The sequence below is a fragment of the Hyla sarda genome, chromosome 4, assembly GCF_029499605.1.
Source record: "Hyla sarda isolate aHylSar1 chromosome 4, aHylSar1.hap1, whole genome shotgun sequence".
NCBI lineage: Eukaryota > Metazoa > Chordata > Amphibia > Anura > Hylidae > Hyla > Hyla sarda.
Window position 1 is genome coordinate 179,075,055 of NC_079192.1, and position 26,464 is coordinate 179,101,518.

The 26,464-nt window shown below is 41.6% G+C and overlaps 1 protein-coding gene across 1 annotated transcript in view; it reads left to right on the forward strand.

Moving 5' to 3' along the window:
• The window catches only part of TSPAN3 (tetraspanin 3), an 18,959-nt gene extending 2,203 nt beyond the window's left edge, over positions 1 to 16,756 (forward strand). The window contains exons 2-7 of the mRNA XM_056572945.1: positions 2,750 to 2,941; positions 5,843 to 5,917; positions 6,476 to 6,577; positions 7,014 to 7,166; positions 7,394 to 7,477; positions 15,340 to 16,756. Coding sequence (XP_056428920.1) covers positions 2,750 to 2,941; positions 5,843 to 5,917; positions 6,476 to 6,577; positions 7,014 to 7,166; positions 7,394 to 7,477; positions 15,340 to 15,432 — 699 coding nt within the window. The 3' untranslated portion in view covers positions 15,433 to 16,756. The remainder of the gene's footprint in view (positions 1 to 2,749; positions 2,942 to 5,842; positions 5,918 to 6,475; positions 6,578 to 7,013; positions 7,167 to 7,393; positions 7,478 to 15,339) is intronic.
• The last annotated feature ends 9,708 nt before the right edge of the window (positions 16,757 to 26,464 follow it).

Here is a 26,464-nt window from a genome sequence, read left to right on the forward strand (position 1 = left end):
TTCTCAGCGTACACATTTGTCCATTATGGGATCAGGAAAGTTAGAGTTACTGGCTTTCTCTAAGGCAGTGTTTCCCAACCAGGGTGCCTCCAGCTGTTGCAAAACTACACCTCCCAGTTTTGGAACAGCTGGAGACACCACTCTAAGGTAGCCATAGCCAATGGGGGAGATTTATCAAAACCAGTGTAGAATCTGGGTGCAGTTTTCCATAGCAACCAATCAGTTTTCTTTTTTTTTAATGTTTAAAAGACTTTGCTTCTTTTCTTTCTATTAAAAATAAATCTATGGGCAACTACTCGACTCTCTCTACAAAGGTTTTATTAACACCTTAACCCCTTAACGACGCAGGACGTATATTTACGTCCTGCGTCGACTCCCGCGATATGAAGCGGGATTGCACCACGATCCTGCATCATATCGCGTCGGTCCCAGCGCTCATCAACGGCCGGGACCCGCGGCTAATACCACACATCGCCGATCGCGGCGATGTGGGGTATTAACCCTTTAGAAGCGGCGGTCAAAGCTTACCGCCGCTTCTAAAGTGAAACTGAAAGTGACCCGGCTGTTCAGGACCGCCGCGGTGAAATCGCGGCGTCCCGAACAGCTAATCGGACACCAGGAGGGCCCTTACCTGCCTCCTCGGTGTCCGATCGACGAATGACTGCTCCGTGCCTGAGATACAGGCAGGAGCAGTCAAGCGCCGATAATGCTGATCACAGGCGTGTTAATACAGGCCAGTGATCAGCATAGGAGATCAGTGTGTGCGGTGTTATAGGTCCCTATGGGACCTATAACACTGCAAAAAAAAAGTTAAAAAAAGTGTTAATAAAGGTAATTTAACCCCTTCCCTAATAAAAGTTTGAATCACCCCCCTTTTCCCATAAAAAAAATAAAACAGTTTAAAAAAAAGAAATAAATAAACATATGTGGTATCGCCGCGTGCGTAAATGTCCGAACTATAAAAATATATCATTAATTAAACTGCACGGTCAATGGCGTACGCGCAAAAAAATTCCAAAGTCCAAAAAAGTGTATTTTGGTCACTTTTTATACCATTAAAAAATGAATAAAAAGTGATCAAAATGTCAGATCAAAACAAAAATCATACCGATAAAAACTTCAGATCACGGCGCAAAAAATGAGCCCTCATACCGCCCTGTACGTGGAAAAATAAAAAAGTTATAGGGGTCAGAAGATGACATTTTTAAACGTATAAATTTTCCTGCATGTAGTTATGATTTTTTCCAGAAGTACGACAAAATCAAACCTATATAAGTAGGGTATCATTTTAACCGTATGGACCTACAGAATAATAAGGTGTAATTTTTACCGAAATATGCACTGCGTAGAAACGGGAGCCCCCAAAAGTTACAAAATGGCATTTTTTTTCTCGATTTTGTCGCACAATGATTTTTCTTTCCGTTTCGCCGTACATTTTTGGGTAAAATGACTAATGTCACTGCAAAGTAGAATTGGCGACGCAAAAAATAAGCCATAATATGGATTTTTAGGTGGAAAATTGAAAGGGTTATGATTTTTAAAAGGTAAGGAGGAAAAAACGAAAGTGGAAAAACCCTGAGTCCTTAAGGGGTTAAAGGGGTACTCCGGTGGAAAACTTTAATTTTTTTTTTTTTAAATCAACTGGTGCCAGAAAGTTAAACAACTTGTAAATTACTTTTATTAAAAAATCTTAATCCTTCCAGTACTTATTAGCTGCTGAATACTACAGAGGAAATTCTTTTCTTTTTGGAACACAGCTCTCTGCTGACATCTCTGTCCAAAACATATGCTGCTCTGGACAGTTCCTAAAATGGACAGAAATGTCAGCAGAGAGCTCTGTGTTCCAAAAAGAAAATAATTTCCTCTGTAGTATTCAGCAGCTAATAAGTACTGGAAGGGTTAAGATTTTTAATAGTCATTTAGTTTTCCACCGGAGTACCCCTTTAAGGATGCAGGATGCACCAGGGTCACGAGGGTGGTTCCAGCGGCTATCAATGGCTATGATCCGTGTCTAATGCTGGACATCACCAATCGCAGTGATGCCCGACATTAACCCATTAGACACCGCAATCAAAGTTGTTTGCGGCGTCTAAAATAAAAAATAAAAATTCCCGGCAGCTCAGCGGAGCTGATGGGGACCACCGCGGTGAAACCGCGTTGTCCCGATCAGCTTAGAGGATGGCCTTACCTGCCTCCTCGTTGTACGATCTCCTCCTCCTATGCTCCAGCCAGGCTCTGCAGGCTGGAGCAATCGAGCACAGAAAACACTGAATAATGCTATGCTATGGCATAACATTGTTCAGTGTATGCAATCAAAGGATTGCATGTAATAGTCCTCTATGGGGGCAAAATAAAGTAAAAATGTAAACGAAAAAAAGCTAATGTGAATTAATCCCTTCCATACTAAAAGTTAAAATCGCCCCCCTTTTCCCAAATTCCATATATAAAATATGTAAACGTAATAAAAATATGTGGTATCTCTGCGTGGAAATGTCCCAATTATAAAAAAAATATAATGTTAATTAAACCGCACGGTCAATGATGTACAAAAAATTTAAAAATTGCTTATTTTTGGTCATTTTGTATACCCATGTTAACATACCCTCAAAATCCACAACAGCTTTCAGGAAAAGGGCAATGTGTTAAAACCATCAAAAAAATTCTTACTTGCCAGTTAGATACGTTATGGAGATGATGGGTTAATGACTATTTTTCTATGCATTTATATTGTTGTTTTTCTTTATTCCAGGCTGCAGCAGGCATCCTGTGCTATGTGGGGGCCTATGTCTTTATCACCTACGATGATTACGATCACTTCTTTGAAGACGTTTACACCCTGATTCCTGGTGTAATAATAATAGCTGCGGGGGCACTCCTATTCATCATAGGCTTGATAGGTTGTTGTGCCACAATCCGGGAGAGCCGCTGTGGCCTAGCAACAGTAAGTGTCTTTCTTTACATAAAGTGCCAGTTACTTAGTAGAGGGACAATAATTCTGTACCAGTACCATATTTACATTAAAGGGAAAAAAACTTTTTTTTATATATCAACTGGCTCCAGAAAGTTAAACAGATTTATAAATTACTGCTATTAAAAAAATCTTAATCCGTTCAGTACTTATGAGCTGCTGAAGTTAAGGTTGTCCTTTTCTGTCTAAGTGCTCTCTGATGACACGTGTCTCGGGAACCGCCCAGTTTAGAAGAGGTTTACTAAGGGGATTTGCTTCTAAACAGGGCGGTTCCTGAGACACGTGTCATCAGAGAGCACTTAGACAGAAAAGGACAACCTTAACTTCAGCAGCTCATAAGTACTGAAAGGATAAAGATTTTTTAATAGAAGTAATTTACAAATCTACAATAGCAGAGAGAAGGAAAATATGTCCGCACTCACCATGCCGTAACAACGAATATGCTTTATTGAAGTCTTCAGAATTCCATGTAAAAGCAGTATCAAAAACACCCGGGTGCAGGGAGGGGGAGCTGCTCCAGACAAAGAGACTAGGAGCGGCTGTCAGGAACAACAGCACCGTTTCACGCTATCCACGCATCTTCCGGTTGATATATAAAAAAAAAAAGTTTTTTCCTGGAATACCCCTTTAAAGGGGTAGTCCAGTAGTGAGAAACTTATCCCCTATCCTAAGGATAGGGGATAAGTTTGAGATCGCGGGGGGTCCGACCGCTGGGGCCCCCTGCGATCTCTCTGTACGGGGCCCCGGCTCTCCGCCGAGATAGCGGGTGTCGACCCCCGCACGAGGCGGCGGCCGACACGCCCCCTCAATACATCTCTATGGCAGAGCCGGAGATTGCCGAAGGCAGCGCTTCGGCTCTGCCATAGACTTGTATTGAGGGGCCGTGTCAGCCGCCGCCTCGTGCGGAGGTCGACACGCCCCCTTCCTGCGGGCTGTCGGGGCTCCGTACAGGAGATCGCAGGGGGCCCCAGCGGTCGGACCCCCCGCGATCTGCAACTTATCCCCTATCCTTAGGATAGGGGATAAGTTGCTCACCACTGAATCACCACTGGACTACTCCTTTAAAGGGGTTGTGTGAGTTATTAACAATGTGATCTGCTCACCAGTTTTATCCCTGAATAGTTGGGTGCTACCTTTAGAGCAGTGTTTCCCAACCAGGGTGCCTCCAGCTGTTGCAAAACTACAACTCCCAATGTGCAAAAGGCTGTCCGGGCACGTTGGGAGTTGTAGTTTTGAAACAGCTGGAGGCACCCTGGTTGGGAAACCCTTCTCTAGAGTCTCCTACTGCCTTTGTTGCCTTCCCTGCAGTGATGACCTGCCCAAACACTCATTCATTGGCCTCAGTGGTCTTGTGCTGGACTAGAAGTCAGGGGTTTGCTGGGACCCCCATGTGAATTAAATTCCATTTTGATGCATACCATGCCAAAACACACTGCATGCTCTGGTTCATGTGGTCTATAGACGACACGTCAGGGAATACTCCAAACATATAGCTGTAATGTGTGTTTAAAAATATGTAGGCCAGGCCTAAAGGTTCATGGGTGCCATAAGCCTTTAAGGGCACTGCCATAGGCTAGTTTATTTACTGGCCATTTGCATATGAAAGGGCTTTGTAGTACAGACTCTCCAGACATTAAAGATCACTAACAATAGCTCCCTGCTTTGCTTTACGAGCCTTCAGTTATGTTTGCTTGGTGTAGAGATAATTGTTTATGAAGAAGCTTCTTATCTCTTTGCTTTCAGAAGGAGAGAACACTTATTACCAGACCAAAGCTGGCTGAAAGCTTGAGATGTCATCTGGAATTGTGATCATTGCTGGGGGTGTTTGGCGGGCTGTTATTTAGATGATCATAACAAATGGGTCCCCTGATAAATAGCTGAAACATGGCTCTGTGTCTGTGGTTAGAATATGGTATAATATAAATATACCAGTTACTTCACCTGTTTGAGTCTGTGTTATATAGAGAGATAGTGAAATCTCCCTTAGGGGACTCCTCCCAATGGCGGACAGTTTTTAATTCCCCAGCAGAGTCTCATAAGACTTAATGTTCTTGCACCCTCCGAATAGGGGATGTGCAGCCCCACCTTGAACGCAGATGTCGTCAGGGGGTACAGCCAATACCCCTGTAAGTGGCTTGAGTTCCCAGGGAGCCTTGGCCCCAGCACACCCCCTGTGCCAAATCAATCCCCCATTCCCTTGCCAAATATCCCCCACCTACCCCCATGCCAAACCATTCCTCCATTTCCTCATCCCCCTGTTCTTTCTAATTCTTACCTGGCCAGCAGGCAGTGATGAGTGATGCTCCTCTGAGCATCACTCAGTGAGGACAGTGACTGCTGTGAGCAGTGGCAGCTCCCCGAAATGAGTGACGTATGGAGCGTCACTCGCCACTGCTGGCAACCCCCGCTGCCCTCATTGAGTGAGGCACAGAGGAGCGTCGCTCATCACTGCCTGCCAGCCAGGTAAGAGGTATAAAGAACAGGGGGATGAGGGAATGGAAGAATGATTTGGCAGGGGGATAGGGGGGTTTGACTTGGCATTGCGGGGGAAATGATTTGGCATTACCTTTCCTAATTATATTGTTGAGATTTTTTTTAAAGCCTTAAAGATTATTTATATTTGGCTTTTTATATTTATATTTTTTGTGTTTTATAGGTAATTACACTCTGGAGTAAGTACAGAACAGTATTCCATCATTTAGAAAGATGTTTAAGCCTTTTTCCCCAATAGGGGACATCTCCCAATAGTGGACACTTTTTTTATTCCCCGTGAGTGTCCGCTACTAGGAGATTCTACTGTATATCTAACTAATATATATACACCTACATACACCATATATATGATAAAATAACATGATTTTTTCTTTTTTTCAGTTTGTGATCATCTTGCTTTTGGTATTTGTGACTGAAGTTGTTGTGGTCGTTCTAGGATACATCTATAGAGCTAAGGTAACTGTCTAATGTGGTGCATCTCCTGTGACATTGGTGTTCAGTAACATATGCTATCCACTGTTTATGAAAAAACAATTGTTTACTCCTTTAGTACAGACAAGTAACTTGACTGATTTTTCTTCATACCGTTAACTCCATTCACTTGGCTTCTTTTAACAGTGGTCCTGTGTTCTAATGGGATCGGTCGGCATAGACTCAATAGTTTCTAACTGTGACTGACATCTGAGCTCCCACAAGGCATTTTTCCTAGTAATTTGAATTATGAACATTTTTTAATGTCTTTTTCTTTATCGGCTCCATTGGGGGACACAGACCGTGGTGTATGCTGCTGTCTCTAGGAGATGTGACACTATGGCAACAAAAACAACAGTTGGCTCCTCCCAGCAGGATATACCCGCCTCCAGGCTCTGAGCTAATCAGTTTAAGCTTAGTGTCTGAAGGAGGTGGAAACTTTTTTTTTTTTTGTCTATTCAGAAGATAAAATCTTGTAATTAAAGATACTCAATCTAACAAACCTATTGTGATGCTAACTGATCATTGTGCTTATCTTTAAAGGTAGAAGATGAAGTCGACAAGAGCATTACAAGTGTATTCAATCAATACCATGGTGTTTCCTCTGACTCGGCAAGTCGGGCAATTGATTATGTTCAGAGACAGGTGAGAATACGCCTAAAGGGCCTTCATATGCTTTTGGAAAAGTAACAGCATCAGGCATTTTGAATTTCTGCACCCAATCCTTTTGTCTTTAGGGAGATAGGCTGTCACCTGAGGTGTCTGGCAGCGGCCTATTTCCTCTCCCTATTAAAAATACTTGTATGTGGAGACGTCAGGTGACATTTGGTGTGTAGGCACCTTTTAGGCTATGTTTCCAAATGGCAATAAGGGCATGTGTCCAAAACCACAGCCTCACGCATTAACCATCCCTGAAATGTTACCGGGATTATCAGCAACATGGCATAGCTGTCGGTAATTGCATGAGCCCGTGGTTTCAGCTGCATGTATTCACTGGCATATGGGAACAGCCGTATTCTTATGTGTGGAAGAAATGATTTCTGCTTTTCTGCATGTTAACTGTAGACTTGTCTGTTTACAGCTTCACTGCTGTGGGGTTCACAACTATTCAGACTGGGAGAAAACCCCATGGTTTAATATATCAAAGAATAACAGCGTACCGTTAAGTTGCTGCCGAGATAGTGTGTTTAACTGTACAGGCAGCATGAGCCGACCTGGGGACCTGTACTCGGAGGTAAGCCCAATACACTAGCCCAATACATTAGCCCAATACACTAAACTGCCAGCTCTGGTTTATTTATTTATTTTTCTCGTGATTTTACAGTTTTGTTGATAGAGCTGGCAGTGGGAATTTCCACTAATGCGGCTACTCTTGATTAAAATACAATAATGTAGATAAAAAAATAAATATATATATATTGCACAGTATTCATGTAAATGGTGTGATGTCTTTACTTTTAGGGCTGTGAGGCGCTGGTGGTAGAAAAACTGCAGGAGATAATGATGTATGTAATATGGGCTGCACTAGCATTTGCCGCTATCCAGGTAAGATGTTCTGCACGGAATACATAGAAGTAAATGGTAAAACCGTTTGTGGAAGTGTTGTCTGGAGAGCATCCCTCCCCTTTTGCTTTTTTTATTTTAATTTTTTTTGTAATTTTATTTTTTCAGGAAATGAAACAAGCATAAGATCTTTCTTACAGAATATAAATATGTTCCTAAAGCTACTCACATTTACCAAATCATATTAGGAACAATTTCTCTACAGGCTTTTTAATTCTTAGGTGCATTTGAGCCTGTAATATGAGCCACAATACACACACTGTAACGCTTTTCCTTTGTCATGTTGTTGTCACGCACATTAGCGCTTACTACTTTAGCCAGTGATGATGAGAGAGAATATTAACCCCTTAAGGACCAGGCCAATTTTATTTTAGCGGTTACATTTTTTTTCTCCTCACCTTCTAAAAATCATAACTTTTATATTTCCATCCACAGACCCATATGAGGGTTTGTTTTTTGTGTCACCATTTTTACCATAACTTTTATCATTTTTCCGTGCACGGGATGGTGTGAGGGCAAATTTTTTGTGCCGTGATCTGTAGTTTTTAACTGTACCACTTTTGCTTAGGTTTTACTTTTTATTATTATTATTTTTTTATACATTTTTTTGAGAATAAAATGTGACAAAAAGCAGCAATTGAAAAAAAAAATTATTTACATTTTTTTTAACGTTTACGCAGTTCACCATACGGGATAATTGATGATATATTTTGATCAGATTTTTACGCACACAGCGATGCCAAATGTTAATTTTTTTTAACGTTTTTTGGGGGGTAAAATGGGGAAAAACGATTTACATATTTTTTTTGGGGGGGGAGGGATTATTCAAATATTTTCCGAACTTTTTAAAAAATGTTACCTTTTTTTTTTAACACTAATAGTTCCCATAGGGGTCTATTTATAGGAACCATTTGATTGCTAATACTGTTCAGTGCTATGCATAGTGTTATTGGCTATCTTCTGCTCTGGTCTGCACGATCTCGGACCAGAGCAGAAGACCCCTGGAGACGGACGGAGGCAGGTGAGGGAACCTCTGTCCGCCATTATGAATGATTGGATCTCCGCGGCAGCGCTGTGGGAGATTTGATCATCCATTTAAAGTACCACACTGCCGTGATCTGTATTGATCACGGCATCTGAGGGGTTAATGGCGGACATCCACGCGATTGCCGGCGGGTCCCTGGCTGCTGAAAGCAGTCGGGACCTGCCGTGAATGACACAAGCACCGATACGGTGCTCGCGGTCATAGCAGAGCGTAAATGTACATCATGGTGCGTGAAGTACCACGGCGACGTACATTTACGTCCATTGTCGTTAAGACAAACGTCTAAACTGTGAGTGATACTTTTGGAAATATAACTGCACTTGTCTGAGTGACATTCTACAACAGTGTTCCCCAACCAGGGTGCCTCCAGCTGTTGCAAAACTACAACTCCCAGCATACCCAGACAGCCGGGAGTTGTAGTTTTGCAACAGTTGGAGGCACCCTGATTGGGTAACACTGTTCTACAAGCTATTAGCTTTATCCTCACATTCAGAAAGTGTTCAGTCTGAAAGTGTGATGGTTCTACCAACTTGTAAAAGTTCTCGTATTTATTCAGTAATATGACTAACAGAGCTTCAATTGCTTCGGGAACATGAACAACAGGTTTGGTTTCTTGTATTAATAGAAATACTGAATGGCACCTTTGTACATAGTGCTGAGCAGACCTCACACAATACACAGCATACATACTAAAGCCATTGATTTGGTAGTGTGCTAGTCACTTTTTATTTTTTTTATTTAAAGTATTTATTTATAACACAGAGACCCCCCAACCTCCATCAATAACAAATTGTCTGAAATAAAAATAGAAGACCAAGGAGGTCCGTGCCCGGACAGACATCAAGACTACAGACATACTCTTAAACTGAACACACATGCACACACACTCCCTGAGTAACCCCCCCCCCCCCCCCCTACTTCCCTGGCCAAAAAAGTAAACAATCTCACTACCCAGGAGAACTCACCCTTTCTGGGGGCACTACCGATTCACCTATCAGTAACCAGGGCATCCAGACTTTATCAAAATTTTTAGGGCACCTGCGACTACCATAATGTTCTGTACAACAGTACATATTTGTTAACCAAATTAAACCACCGCGCAATGGGAGTCGAGGTATCCTTCCTAATCAGAACCTTACGTGCACGGAACAATAGAAACCAAATGAGTAGGCGCCTATGGGAGCCCGAGGCCAGGTCGTTAATAACACCTAACATACATACATACAACAGGGGAAAACGCAAAAGGAAATTCCAAGTGATCTGTCAAGAACTGCATCACCGCTCTCCAAAAGGGTTGGATACACCAGGCAGCATACACCAATTGAGGCACTAAAAAGTAATTATGCATTTTAGGAGCAGCTAGGCCACCCCGCTGTTTGGACGCCTGGAGCAGCGCCTGACCCAATCGCGGTGGCTTATCCTGCCAATAAAAGGATCTCAAAACACAACTCAGCTTAACAAAATACTACTTAGGAGGAATCACAGGAGAAAGATAAAAAAAAGATATAAGAACTTAGGTAAATAGATAATTTTAAAGATATTGAGGGACATTTATCAATGTTTGCTTATGTAGTCTTTTTTTAGTAATTTTTTCCTTACTTTTTTTTGCTTAGGTGTGACTTATTTATCAACTGCTTTCAGCCTGTTGATAATTTTCTTTCACGTAAGCAATTTTTCCTTTTTTACTTTGGTAGTAGCTTTTTCTGCTCCATGTTTGAGCTGGAGTAAATTTAGTAAATTTTTAACGCTGTTGCGACTTTTTTTTTTTTTTTCGCAGTTGCGACTGTCGCAGTTAATAAATACCTGACTACCCGTAGTCCATTTTAAAATTATTACTACATAGTTAATTTTTGGAAAATTTGCTTTTCTCGCTTTCCAGTCAAAATGTCGCACAAAAAATCGTGTAGTCGCAGTTGCGACAATTTTGCGACAATTATAGTAAAGAAAACCTGACTAAACCCGTTGATAAATGTCCATAATTGATCCTGCCAGCTAGGAAAAAGGCAAAGAGGACCAGGCCTGCAATTTGACCGTCACAGACGACAAACGCGGATCTAAATTCAACTGTACATAGTCCCTGACACAAGCAGAAACCTCCACTCCCAAGTATCTAAACTGAGAAACTGATTGCAATCCATGAGGAAGAGAGGGAACAGGGTCCACTGCCACAAATAACGGCATCAGGGAAGACTTAGCCCAATTAACCTTGAGATTAACTAAATTCATCTATGAGGACAAACAAGGTTTGGACATCAGCTAAATAAACCAGTGTATCGTCCGTGTACATGGATACTTTCTCCTCTAAGGAACCCCTATGTACCCCATGAATGCAAGTGGACACTTGGATAGCCGCCGTCAGCGGTTCTACTGCCAGGGGAAATAAAAAGGGAGACTGGACAGCCCTGCCTTGTTCCCCTACCCAACTGAAAAGACTCCAAGACCTCCAGATTCGTTCGTACTCTGGCTCTAGGGCAGTCATATAGTAACCATATATAGTGACCAAACCCCCAGGACACCTCATAGATACACCCATTCCACAGAATCAAAAGCTTTACACACACATCCAGGCTAACTACATATCCCCCCTAGGCATCCCCTTCCGCTGCAGCTATGCTTAGATGTAACCTCTGGAAAGTAATGTCTGTGGCTCTCCCTGGCATAAAGCCCATCTGGTCAGGATGAACGACAACAGTTATGACCTTTTCGTAACTGATTAGCTAATATTTTAGCCAGCAGTTTGATATCAACATTAAGGAGGGAAATAGGTCTGTATGAATCCAGTAAAGTCAGATCCTTTCCCAGTTTGGGAAGAACAACAATAAGGGCTTTCCTCATGGAATCAGGGAGTCTCCAAAGCCACACTGAAAAGATTTTGTAAAATAGGTATCAGCCGCTCCTCATTCACCCTATACCAGTCTCCAATCATTCCATCTAATCCCGGGGTCTTTCCCGTCTGCAGAGAAGTTATAGCTAGAGAGACATTCTCATAGAAAAAAGGGGCATCTATAGCAGCTGCCTGAGCCGCAGTCAAGGGCTTAAGAGGCAAACCCCGCAAAAAAGACACTAAGCCGTCCGGAACAGCTGGCAATTGTGAGGTATATAGACCTCCTATAAAAGTCCCAAAACACATTATTAATAGCGTTTAGGGTTAGTCTCTAGTATGTCAGTAGTCCCCCCCCCCCCCCCCCCCCCAAATACAGGGTATAGCAACAATAGGCCTATTCTGTCTAGCCAAATATGCCAGCAACCTACCATTTTTATCCCCAAATTCAAATATGGCTGCCTCCCTGTCCACCATCCTCTTTTTGAATGCTTTCCTTCGGGCTCTCCTGATTTACGTCCAACATCAGGGGAGGGGTTCCTCACCACCTCCGCTTCCAGAACCCCAGTCTCAGCCTGCAACGTGGTCTCCCTAGCCGAATAAGTCTACCTTTGTCTGGCAACCCCAGTCATAAAGGCCCCTCTAACATGCGCCTTATAAGCATCTCATTGCACTAACTTGTCGTGATGGGACCTATTGTGTTCCCAGAAACAGTTGTGGGCTTCCAGCAAGGATGTCATCCCCACCTTATCCTTCAGCCAGCCGGGATGCATCTGCCAGACTTTGGAGGAGTGACGAGGGCCTAAACCCAAGGACAGTATAAGAGCTGAGTGGTCAGAGATTCCTCTAGTGGTGTACATGTCTCTTACCAGAGGCAGAAGATCAGATGAGGCATATGCCAAATCAGTCCTGAAGAACGTTTTATGTACTGCTGAATAGAAGGAGAAAATTGGTTCAGACGGATGCTTCCAACGCCAAACCTCAGTGAGGGACAGTGCCGCACTCCAGTCATTGAGTCCAGGACAGCCGGAATCCGCTGCACCAGTGCGATCGACACTCTGATCTATGACTGCATTAACCTCTTAAGGATACATGACGTAAATGTACGTCCTGAGTCCGCTCCCGTTCTAGAACGTGGGGCTTCAGTCAGAGAAGTGAAGAACCAGGTGTGTCCCATCCACCACCAAGTCGGGCCGGGAACAGCATGGCATAACGATATCCCTTGGCATGCAGACGGAGACTAACTTCAGTAAACTTGGTCCTCTGTTTACCCAGCTCCACGGAGAAATCAGGATAGAAAGCCAACCATAATTAAAGCGCAATCTCCTTTTAATGCACATGGCTTGCAGGATAGCGTCTCTGTCTCTATAGTGGAGAAGTTTCACCAGGAACAGTCTAGGAAAGGCCCCCGATAGGGGGAGGCCGGGCCGGGACCCGATGTGCCCTCTACTGTAAAATAGGGTGAGCAGGTATCCGGTAGTAAGAGTTCCTTGAGCCAAGTTTCCAAGAAGGCCACAGGATCCGAGCCCTCCGCCTTCTCGGGCAGGCCCACCAGGCAGATATTTCTATAGAGTTTATTAGTCTATTTTCGCTGCAGCCAGAGTTGGAGCCAGACAGGGTAATTTAATCAGGAGTATCGGAGCTGGGCTAGCAGGAGCACAGCTATGTGCGACCACTCGGCTCTCCATGCAGGCCATGCCCCTGTGCTAATCATTTTCCCACACAGTCTAGTCACAACCCATGAACAAAAATGAGACTTTCCGATTGGCGCCTTCCTTAATAACTGAAAATTGCCAAGAATTTAAAGGCAATTTTATTGAAGATAATGCAACTTAAAAGTTTTGAATCCGGACCGGATTCTTTGTCAGGCAGAACGATTTACAGAGAAAATGCGCCAGTTTTTAAATGCACAAGTAACACAACTGCCGCCGGGTCACGGGGTGAAAGGGGGAGGAGAATTGTTACATAACTTTCATACAATATATATATAAAAGAGTGCATAAGCATCTAAAACATTCATGTTCATAGGTAATTAAAATCATAGTTAGATTAGATACATGTCAGAGGCGCTGAAATACATTAATATGCTAGCGGAGGAGTTCGCTGTTACAATGTAGCATTGCAGTAGCAATACTGACCGCTGATTATGGGAATTGCTACTATGTATTTGTCTGCCAAGCAGACGAATACATAGTAGCACATCCCGTAATCAGCGGTCAGTATTGCTACTGCAATGCTACATTGTAACAGCGAACTCCTCCGCTAGCATATTAATGTATTTCAGCGCCTCTGACATGTATCTAATCTAACTATGATTTTAATTACCTATGAACATGAATGTTTTAGATGCTTATGCACTCTTTTATATATATATATATTGTATGAAAGTTCTGTAACAATTCTCCTCCCCCTTTCACCCCGTGACCCGGCGGCAGTTGTGTTACTTGTGCATTTAAAAACTGGCGCATTTTCTCTGTAAATCGTTCTGCCTGACAAAGAATCCGGTCCGGATTCAAAACTTTTAAGTTGCATTATCTTCAATAAAATTGCCTTTTTTAAATTCTTGGCAATTTTCAGTTATTAAGGAAGGCGCCAATCGGAAAGGCTCTCATTTTTGTTCATATTTTTGCAACCACCGGACTGAGAAGTTACGGGAATTGGAACCTGTTACCGACCCAAGCGAGTCTACATGCCGTCTAAGGTGCTGTACGCTCAGTACAACACCATACTGTAAGGTGCAATTTATCCATACACCTCACTATAACATCCCGCAGTATTACACCAGGAGCGCACCTCTTATTGACATGAAAGTGAAAGGTTTCTGGGCTCTTTTAAGAGGTAATTCCAGAGGAAGGAGATGGCTGAGCTGTGAGCTTAATGTCTTGCCTATCTTGCCTCTTCCTTATACTCAGAACAGGACATCTCAGCTTCGTGGTCAGAATGAAAGCTGAAAGATTTCAGGTTGATTTTAAAATATAGATTCATTTTCTGATGACACATTTCCTTTAGACGGGTTATCCACCGTAAGGTGATTTTAGTACGTACCTGGCAGGCAGTAATGAACATGCTTAGGAAGGATCTGCGCTTGTCTTGGGGCTAAATGGCTATGTTGTGAGATTACCGTAACACTGTGGCAAGCTTTTTGTGAACTGGTATTTCCTGTTTTGACTACAAATCCCACAATTCCATTTTCCTCCCTCCCACACATCAGCCATCCCACCCATTGAAACATAAATGAGCTGCATCCATTCAAAAAACCTGTGGTTTTCAATCAGGGTGCTTACAGCTGTTGTATTAGTTGAAGATTGATCTCTCTCCCACAAAGCGATCCCTCAACCCATTGAAGCAGACAGGCTCTCTGTCATCAGCTGACTAGTGATGTCAGGTCTCTGCCACATTGCAACCTGGGAAAAATCTGAGACAACAGTGAATTTTGTATGCTGTTAAAAATAAATATTGAGTGAAAATCACTGAAGAATAGTGAGAAAACCGTCACACACATGTACAGACACTATATTATGAACTACACTAACTTTACAGCCCCTGTAGCAAAGTCAAATAAAAAAAATTCTTAGAATACCCCTTTAAGCTTTGGATGTAAGTGGAGAGCAAAGTTTGTAATTTAAGAAGAGATAACTTGGGGCCCAGATTTATCAAACCGTGTGAGGGAAAAACTGGAGTGATTTTTTTTTCCACAGCAACCTATCACAGCTCAGCTTTAAGTTTACCACAGCTCATTATCTGAGCTGTGATTGGTCGCTGTGGGAAAATCTCACACAGTTTGATAAATCTCGCCCTAAGTGTTTTTATGTAGTTCTAGGTTGTAACCTATTCTAGAGTAGATTTCTATTTACTGTTTTGTAGTTTTGCTGTTACCCAAGCAACTGAAACTGCAGCAGTACTTTGCCCTGTTGTCCCTTAAATACTTTTCAGCTCAGCTAAACTGATGGTATGTCTTGTGTTTGCTTCCTGTCTTAGCTCCTGGGTATGCTGTGTGCATGTATCGTGCTCTGCAGAAGAACTCGTGATCCAGCCTATGAACTCCTTATTACTGGTGGAACCTATGCATAAACCTACTCTCTCCTTCCCCTGTGGTTTGGATCCTATAGACCTTATTCCTAAGGAATCCACTCTGGGATAAGACTCTCCTTGTCCAAATTGTTTTTACACCACTGATTCTCAGCTATGACCTTACAATGGGTTACCTCTGCCCCTGGACTGTACTTTACTTTCAGCCTGTCACTTTAATAGAGTTTGTATTTTTATTTTATTTTTTGGCAGTTTTGTAGGTTTTAGCATTAGCAACTGGTGTTTTGCTATAACTAGTAAAATAAAGGCAGCGCTGGGATGAAATCATTGCTCAGAATCCAGTTCTGCCAGGATCCTTGAGTGATGTCTTAAGAACACGATGCTGTGTGTGGCGTTTTTTTCCCCCAACTCTTGGCTATTGAGAGGTTAATATGTAAAGATCTTTTTTTCCTGCATCCTACAGTTTTTATTGTTCTTCTGAACAACCTCATCCAGAATGCACAGCCAGTATTTTCCAAACTTTTTGTAATGTTCATGGATACATTGTAACTTTTACACATCTTCTGAGGTGTTTTTTAAATGCCTGTATATTGAGGAGTTTGAGGTGCAAAATGCTATGCACTGGCTACATGACACCTATGTAAAATTGTATCATAAATGCATTTATAGCATGGAATGAGACTGAAGACTGGATTGAAAATTGTAGCACACACCATGAACACACAACTTGGTTTGCACATAGTGGTTGTTGAAAGTGCTCTGAATCCAGACTAAGATGGTACATTATGTAGGATTGATATTGCAGAAGAGAAGCATGTACACCTCCACCAAGAACTGTTAGCATTAACATGTCTCCTCACATTAATATTGCTTCTCCCCTCGTCCAAAGAAACATGTTCATCCATGTCATCTATAATTTAATAAACCCTCTAAAAAAAATAAATCCCATAATGCTTGCAGTTCTGGTGCAAAGTTTCTTCTCTTCGGGAGACAGAATGATGCAGAGAAGATAGTGGACTTTTAGAAAGTGATTTGCTTGTAGCACACTACAATGGCGCTAACACTACGGATAGGAGGGAGCTTGGTCTTCCACCCAGGCCCACACATTGTGGGGGATTCTTAGCTTCATACACCGTCTGAATAGGTTGTAGTTGAACCTTTTTTATTTTTCTAGGACACCAGTAGTTTATATTGAGGTTCTTTACACAGAAGATCATTTTATGTTGGTACTCACTTATGTGTAGGAATATAGTAGCAACCTTAGCATTCCCTTGATCAATATTGTCTCCATTTAGAGCAAACAACTTTCTAACTGGAACTTTACCTGTAAATAGCGACTGACTCAATAAAATGTACATCTACCTTTTGTGTGTTGTTTTCTTTTCTTTTGTTATTAACAAGTTCATTATGCTAAAGAGGGTTTAGCCCTCAGAACCCCTGCTTGGGCCTAGATCAGGATCATGTGGTCGTTTTGTAGAGCTAGAATTTTCTTTACTACAAAATCGCTTAAAATTTTCATCCTGGACTTTTCTGTTTAGGTTACCTTGTTCTTTTTTACTAGGTTAAAGGCTTATAAAGTTACAATTATTGCTGTTCTTGCCAGTTCCTAATTTTTTTTTATTATTATATGTATGTACATACATATTCATTTTTTCTTTGCTAATACTAGTAAATAGTGCAGTTTCAAAGCTACAAGCACAGGCCAAGATCTTAAATGTTAAAGGGTACCTCTCATCCAAAAAAACTTTTTGATATATTATAGATTAATGTATGCAGAATAACTTTACAATTAATTTTCCACTTTGAAGAAATGACCACTAGGGGTCTCCCTACCAGTCCTGGCAGCAAGCATTTCAGACTCATGCTGGAGTCCTAAACACTACGAGCTGCCAGTCTGCTTTGTTCACAAAGGAGAACACTCAAAGCTGCCAGTCTGCTTTGTTCACAGCCTGCTTGGCTGTGAACAAAGTAGGCTGGCAGCTCTGAGTGTTTAGGACTCCAGCATGAGTCAGAAATGCTTGCTGACAGGACTGATTGGGAAAATTACAATAGAAAGAAGCATATTTTTCATTAACATGCTATTGGAAAGTTATTCAACATTCATTAATCTAAAATATATCAAAAGTTTGAGAGGTACCCTTTAAGGAATTGGAAATACTGGGATTTTTCTATTTGTTTGACTATCTGTACTTTAAATTTAATTGTCAGACTGGTTTGAACTTTATTGCAAAATGGCATGTGCCTGCTAAGCCCTGGGGTGTGAGTAGTAGATTAATATTCACATCCTTCTGAACAAGATGTATGCCACCCCTGCTTCCTCAGAGCCCCAAATCCTAGTATTCACACAGATTTTGCAATAAGATCCTGTCCTAACTATTCAGTGATAATACAGCGAGAGGGGGTTCACTGTTTTGTTGACTATCTGTACTTGACAGCGTAAAAATGTCTTTGATGGGGAAACGTGTATGAAGAGTACAGGTAACACTGTACTGGTGTGCTGTTTTGCATAGAGCTAAAAGGAAATATCCTTTGTTCTATGTATGACAACTTTTTTCTTAGATTTCTCATTTTCCATGTATTAGTAGCATTCTGTGCCTCTTACATCAGTTTCTTGTACCACATCAGTGTTTGTTAACTCCACATTGAACCCTAAAAACAAGGCACAATCCTATTGTTATGACTATAATATACAGGCCTTCCTCTGGGGCTAGGGGGCTGCACACCGACTCTTTTATGACATGCACTTTTGTTTTCTCTCCGAAGCATTCTCTTAATGCAGCAGATGCAGGTCATAGGTCTCTGGTTTCCCAAGAACTTGATTCAAGCACTTGGAAGACAAGCCAACCAGAAAAAGGGAATAGGATATAAAATGGGCATAAGGTGAAAACCATTGATTACAATATGTGAATCTTTTGGTCTGAAATATAGTCCCAAGTATCCCAACTATTGTTTTTTGTGGAAAAAACAAAAAGAAAACATGTTGTAAATGCAGGATGAGAAATCATCCTTATCCTACCAGAAATCAAAGGAGTTACTTGAAATCTTCTCTGTAAATCTGAATTCTTTGACAGCCATGTATGATTATTGAGCAAGCATATGAAATTTGAGGGTGTCATTACCTCACCTATCTAAGTGGGCACATCATTTATGTTGGGGATACAACTATTTAATATCATGCTGCACTAGAACAGTTAAAAAAAATTATTAAAATAAAACGCCACAAATACATACCACACAGTGGGGGAGATTCATCAAAACGTGCCGAGAAGTGGACCAGTTGCCCATAGTAACCAATCAGATAGCTTTTTAAAGTCCTCTAAAATGGAAAAGAGATCTAATTGGTTCCTATGCATTTTTTCTCTGCATAGGTTTTAATAAATCTCCCCCAGAATCTCTGCCACCAATCCAAACTAGGATGAGCACCTAAAATTTGCATATGGAGCCACTATCTCCATATATCTCAAAAGTTTTTCAGGGATAGAAACACTAAGCCAATGTCTTCCAAAATCAGCACCACCCAGTCCTCAGGTTGTATGTGGTATTAAAACTTGTCTCCATTCACCTCAATGGAACTGCGCTCCAATATCATACAAGAAATTGTTTCTATTTCTGGATAACGCTATAAAAAAAAAACAGTTAAATATTACCCATATATACACAATAGGCAAACTCGGGATTAGAGATGAGCGAACTTACAGTAAATTCGATTCGTCACGAAGATACAGGGAGATACAGGACGGAGCTTCGCTCTGATCAGCACTAGATATAAAATGGTGCTGATCAGAGCAACATGCTCCTGCTGTCCTCCCCCCTCCTCATACACCGTGATTGGTCTGGTCACTACAGCTGCCCAATCACATCTGTACTGGGGGGAGCAACACTGTCACATCCCAGTACAGTATGGATGGTAATTGGCGGTGTATACTACACCACTGATCAGCATCCTTATCTGGGTCATCGGGTCACATGTGACCCAGAATCGCCACGGATTGTCCATTTTATACTGGCGATCTGCGGCGATAGCTGATATGGAGGGTCCTCAGGACCTTCCTCGGCGATGAAACCGGGATGCCTGCTGAATGATTTCAGCAGGCATCCCGGTTCGGTCCCCACCGGGTGAGCGGTGGGGACCGGAAATGCTTAAGCCCTGAGTCCATAAGGATCGGGGATGCAGGGCGTATGCATACGCCCTGCGTCCCCAAGTGGTTAAATACTCCATCCAAGGCTACCAGGTAGCATCAAATGCTTTTTGGGAGTCTAGAAGAATGCTAGTTTGTCATTAGCCATGATCCAGTTTAACTTACATCTAGAGATGAGCGAAGTTACAGCAATTCGATTTGTCACAAACCTCACAGCTCAGCAGGCTGGAAAAGGTGGATACAGCCCTAGGAGAGAGTCTCCAGCCCACCGGAGCACCTGAAAGCTGAACTAACTTATGCAGGCTAAAGTCAGCAACTGCCGAGCCGTGAGGTTCGTGAAAAATCAAATTGCTGTAACTTCGCTCATCTCTACTTACATCTAATAAGGTGAAAGGGAACTGAACTAAATTTCCAACTGGAAGCTATAGCAATCTTGGCAGCCAAGAAGATATAGTAGATAAGTTTACGCATTTCCTTAGGGATATTAGGAATCGGTGCATTTAGTAATGCCTGTTCTGAAGATTTTTTTAGGTTGATACCTGTAACAGATAATATCAAGTGATATACACGTATCCAAAAGTGTCTCATTTGTGGGCAGTCCCACCAAGTATGGAACATAGTGCCTATCTGTTGGCAATTACTGAAACAGAGAAGAGGCTGGATAGTACATCTTTGCTATTCAAGCTGGTACCAAGTGCCACCTAAGCAACACTTTCCAGCCCGCTTCCTGCAAGGATGTATTAATGGAAAGTTTAGAAGTTACCATATAGCTATAAGCCCAGCCAACATATACGGAAGCTTAATAGCAGGCCCCAGTAGGATATCATAGCCAGATTAAACCTCTACCATAGGCATTCTTATAAGGTGCAAGAGTTAATATCTGTCCCCAGACTTTTCAGACTAGACAAAAAATGGGAGATTTGATTATATTGAAATAATTCAGAATCAGGAAAACCATGAAAAGTATGAAAGTGATCAGCTGTTTTAATGCCTAATCTGTCTATTAAATCATCTATGCGAAGAAGACCTTTATTGGACCACCAAGAGAACGCTAAAGAGACCATGCCAGGAGGGAATTTAGGATTACAAACAATCGGGGCCGCCGGAGTGTGAGCTGATTGCAAAGGGAAGCGATTGCGGAGGCTATCCCATAAAACCAGCGATTTTGAAAGTACAGGCGACAGAATCGGAGCCCTTTCCCTAGAGGGGAGCCATTGTGGTAAAGAAAGCGGTGTGCTAGGAGAGGCCAATCCTTCTATAGCAACCCACTAAGGGCAGGAGCGTCCAGCATGAATTTTTGCCAGCTGACCTAATCTAGCTGCTTGAAAATATTTCTTAAGATTATGCATCCCCTAGAGGTTGGGAAGCTTAAAGCGTTTTACAGCCCACTCTGTTACCTCTTAAACCCCAGACAAAACATAGTAGGTCCAACTGTAATTGCTCTAGAGCAGGGGCTGGGACAGACATTGGGGGGAACAAAAAGCATGCAACAGCCTAGGCAATATATTCACTTTAATAGAAGCTATCCTACGTGCCACAAAAGGGGGAAGCTAGACCAAGTTTGCAGATCGTTCTTAATCTCATGGAAAAAAGGAGGATAATAAGCGGCGTATCGAGCGGATAATAAAGGGGTTAGCCAGATACCCAAATAGGGTAAACTACGTTTTCGCCACTGGAAATCAAAGGGAGTAAATGTAGAGAGAGAGAGAGGTCAAGGGGGAGGAGAGAGATAATAAGAGGTCATCAGCAAAAACTGCCAACTTATGTTCCCCCGCCCCCGTCCCGACACCCCTAATTAAGGAAGAATCACAGATAACAGCCACGAGCGGCTCTATTGCAAGGGAAAACAGGACGGGGAAGAGGGGACAACCCTGTCTCATACCCCTCCTAATCTGAAAGGCCTCTGAGACATATCCCTGAAGATTGACGAAAGCCCAGGGTGTAGCATATAAATTACGGAAGAGCGTCAGGAATCCTGGGCCAAAGCCCCTATGTTCTAAGGTCAAAAACAAATACACCCAATGCAATGAATCGAAGGCCTTCCGTAGATCAAGAGAAAGTAGCAAACCTGAACGAGGACCAGTATCCCCATCACAAGGAGAGTGTAGAAAGGAGACTAAATCTATAATCCTACGGGTTTGATCAGGCGCCTGCCTGCCCAGGATAAAGCCCACTTGGTCCGGATGTACATAAGATGCAATAAACCTGTTCAGTCACATGGCCATCATTTTAGTTAGTAGTTTCATATTAATTAAAGAGAGAGGCCAATAATTATCGCACGTGGAATGATCTTTATTCGGTTTAGAAATCGTTTTAACAACAGCCATGTAATATTCAGGACCCAAAGAGGTACCCTGACGTATGGCATTAAAAAGACTAGTTAGGTGAGGTAGGAGAACTGGGGCAAATTTTTTATAATAGAGAGCACCAAATCCATCCGGGTCAGGGGCACTTGATGACTTAGAAGCCCTAATTGCTAAAGAAACCTTGTCTGAAGTAATCGGTTTCTCCATTATATCTCTATGATCTGAAGAAAGCGGAGGTAGGTTTGCAGAAGAGGTTTGCAGAAGAGAGGAAGGCAGACACCCGATCTCTATCTGAGTGGGAAGGTGATCCATGTAAGGTTTGAAAATAACTTGCAAACTCCCCAAGAACCAGTTTAGGGTTTTGATAAAGGTGCCGTCATGTAGGCGAAGTCTGGGAACCGCCCCCAGGAATCGTCTAGGAGCAAGTTTTCTCGCCAAAAGGGTGCCCGGCTTATCACCTCAGGAAAATAAACGATAGCCTGACCATCTTAAACTCTTTTCTGCACGAATCGTGAGTGCCATATTGAGATCTGCTCTGGCATCCTCAATCTTGGTTCTAAGGTCGCGGTCAGGGAAAGTTTTATGTTCATCTAAGAGATCAGCATAAGCCTTCTCTTTGGCCTTCAAGGCGGATAGATAGGCTTTCTTAAGCCGGGCACCCAGTTGAATCAACTTCCCTCTGATCGTGGCCTTATTGGCCGCCCTCACTATAGGCAGGGAAACCCCTGTAGTAGAATTTGTAGTGAAGTAGACATGATCTGATAGTAGAGATTAATTTAAACGCCAATGAAATGTCTCTGGTTTAAATCGCCAATCGCTTAGTCACACACATACAATATCGTGGGTGGACCACGCACAAGGACGAATCTTCGCATAGGTGAGTAGCGGCAGTAAAGGAGCTGGGAGAAAAATATCTGTCCGGGAATAAGTGCAATGGGGGGGGGGGGGAGGGGGAGAGTAGTATGTGTAATCCCGTGTTGAGGGATTAAAATTCCTCCAAGCATCTGTCAAATCATGGTTAAACAGCAATTTAGCGAGTTGTAGGCCCTGCTCAAACTAGGGGGCCCCAGGATTGATTTGTCTATGACATAATCCAATGTCAAATTCGAATCACCTCCAAAAATCAGGGAGCCTTCAACATGGGGCAGGAGGGCAGTAAACATGTCACGGGAAAATCCTAATTGATTGTCATTGAGGGCATAGTAAGAGACAAACGTCACCAGTCAAGAAGCTCAGCCGTAACAAGCAAATAACGCCCCTCAGGGTCTCTGACCACATTACAAAGAGCAAAAAGTTGGAAACCAACTATGAAGATAAGTGGGGGCCGACTCGGTGGAGATAAAGCAAGAGCTTTACGTTTCTTTTTGACAACTTTGTTTAGACTTTTACTGGTGTATATGTAATGTTGTCTATCCGTGACCTAGAAAACAGCAAATTCATAGCTGGAGGTTATTTTCTTTCACACTCTCCCTTTATCAACATTTACTTTAATGTGTCATATTCTTGTATCAATTTCCTGCTTACAGGCTGCTCCCACTACCTGTAAAATCAAACCTTACAATGTTATGTGCTGCGCTGTTTGCACACTGCTTGTCTACTGGAGGTGATCCAACATAAATGTATCAGCAGTTTGTGTTGTATTTTTTTTTTTTAAACCTAAGGCCAGGGAGACTTTTGTGTTTATATATAACCTCAAAAACTCACAGCACTACTTATCGCTCTCCTAGTGTGGTGCCAGCGTCCCAGACTGGATCAAAGTCCAATTATTATATACACGAGATGATGGCACAGCACTCTCCTATAGTGAAAAAATCTAAGATTTATTGGCTCACATCACAGCAACGTTTCTGTCCTCTCACAGGACCATTTTCAAGCTAAGTGATACATTTACATAGGTATTTATATGCCCCAAACACATAATTGTCAATCAAAGTACAAAGTGCAAAACAATAAAAATTCACAGTGCTCATCAATAAACATTCCATATTTGTGCAAACTCATATCGTATGTAAATATGTGTTGTATATCAAACATTTGTATAAAGTTCTCTTGCATTAGCGTGGCTTGAAAACATTTAAAACTTGAAAAATAGGCAGTTTCAGATATGAATTGCTTATAATTCATATTCACAATTCATTAATAACATCTGTGTATCTTAACGTGCATTCAATTAATACTTATATACAGAAAGCCATGCTCACCCACTCTCTATGTGTTATCATGGCCCCGCTAGCATGAGGGGCTATTCACTGCGCAAGTAGCCAAAGTACGAGCGTGCTGACGCGCCTAGGACACAATCAGCTGACAGCGGTCATGTGACCTAAAAGGCTACATGACCCTGTCGTCAAGGTGATCACTCATGCTACTGGCTAAATGATTACGTATTGCATATTATCTCAGAGCCATACATATGGGGGACAAATTAACATCCTAACCACCTTTGTGATTATAGCTGTAACTTATACAGCTACTTTGTTCTTATGTATATCTATTCTAAACATTATAATGTGCATTTATCTTTACTATATAATCGGGTGGGACTCCAGGTGCAGAATTTAATTGACAAATGACAAAATATATATAAAGAAAATGATATAAAAAGATGTGAAAATTATATATATGAAAAAATAAATTAAAAAAATTATAAAATAAATCAAATAATCACATCCACAAAGAAAAAAATAATCTTTTAAAAAAAAATATATACCAAAGAATGTAAATATAATATTTCAATCTAGAACCACATTTGGGTCTAGCTATGGCATATTCGTAATCTCAACTAGGAATGACTCCCAGGTTTGCAGGGTGTCAACATTCTAGCAACCCAAACACGGTGCAAAGAAAGTACACCAAAGGGGGGAATCTAGAGAAAGAAATCACTCGAGACCCCAGACTCCATGTACCCCCACTGCAGCCAAATTGGGAGTGTGCTCGCTACAGAGCAGCACACCCAGCCTACTGCCACCTCTGTTAATTCCAGCCTTGGAAAAAATGGATACAAAAATAAAAAGTGTAATAAATGAAAGTAAGATATAAAAAATAAAAAGGAAACAAAAAAAAAAAATAAACAAACACGAATAAAAAATAATAAATAATGAAAAATGATTATGAACAATAAATCAAATTCTCCACCAATTCCATCTATCTTTTATTCTACAATTGGAGTCCAAACCGATATCAATAATACAATATGACAAAAACTTAATCATAACCAATTATTGCTTCATAAAGAGTCCCCCATAATGTAAGCTTTATTGTGTAATTTCACAAACCATTTTATTCATTGTACAACAACCATCATATTAATACATTTTATTCAGTGCTATCAAGAATGGGTGTCATGTTTTCTGTTCACAACCGCAACATGTGTAATAAAAAAATGTAAAAAGAGAGAGAGAGAGAGAGAGAGAGAGAAACTGTTAGAACAATACTTAATCCAATATTTACATTATTATTTACAAAATGTATCACAACGTGTGCTAAACTGCGAGGTATCACAATGAATCAAGTTGAGACAAAGAGAGCTCATGACTTTAAGTAGCATTAAAGTCAACATTGAGACCACCTGGACGTAATGTACCTAGCCTGTGGATCCACCATAGTTCTCTTTTCTTCAATACACTTAAAGATCCCCACCTCTCCTCAGTGGTGGTATGTGATCTATAGCCATAAAGCGTAAGTCTTTCTCAGTGTGTCCCACTTCTGTGTAATGTTTTGCAACTGGGAGATCCACCCTCTTTTTTCTGATGCTATATCTGTGGTTTTTGATGCGCACCTTCAAATTCCACGTGGTTTGACCCGCGTAGAGTAATTTGCAGGGACATATCAGCATGTAAATGACCCAGACTGAGTTGCAAGTAAGAAAGTTGTTCAATTTATAAACCTATCTTGTGTTTGGATGTACCAAATTTGAACCTTTTATAATTTGCGTACAATTGATACAATACAAACATGGATATGAGCCAAGTTTTAGTGTAAGAAAAGTCTGTCCCCCTGTTTTTTCTTTTGTCACTTCATTCCTCACAAGTTTGTCCTTGAGATTGTACGATCTCCTATAGGATATCAAAATTATTTTTAAAGACCGACATATCTCTAAAGCTGTCTCCCAAAATACCCCAATGTTTGTTAAGTATCCATGAAAATTGAATTGCTGTGAAACAAATGGTATTCTGTTTTGTTTTATTCCCTAACTTTAGTGCATAGGGTTTGTTGTCTATTTAAAGACAAAACCCTCTCTTTGTGTGTGGTGACCATTCTAAGTGGATACCCCCCTGATGAAGGAAATTATTAGCCATCCTGTCCAGTGTAATCAGTTGTCGTTCATCCTCAATTACTCTCTTTGCCCTCAACATTTGATTGAATGGCAAGGAGTTCACCATCCTCCTCGGGTTGCAGCTGCTATAGTGTAGGATAGTGTTTTTATCTGTTGGTTTAGTGAATAGGCTAGTTTGTAGTTTCTGTCCCACCTTGGTATCCATTACATCTAGAAAACTCACACTATCCATCGAATGTGTCATAGTGAAGTTGATGTTTGCGCCCATGTTATTTTGAAAAACAAAAAAGTCCTGTAATGCTGCAGAAGACCTTGTCCAGATGAGGAAGACGTCATCTATATATCGCCACCACCGT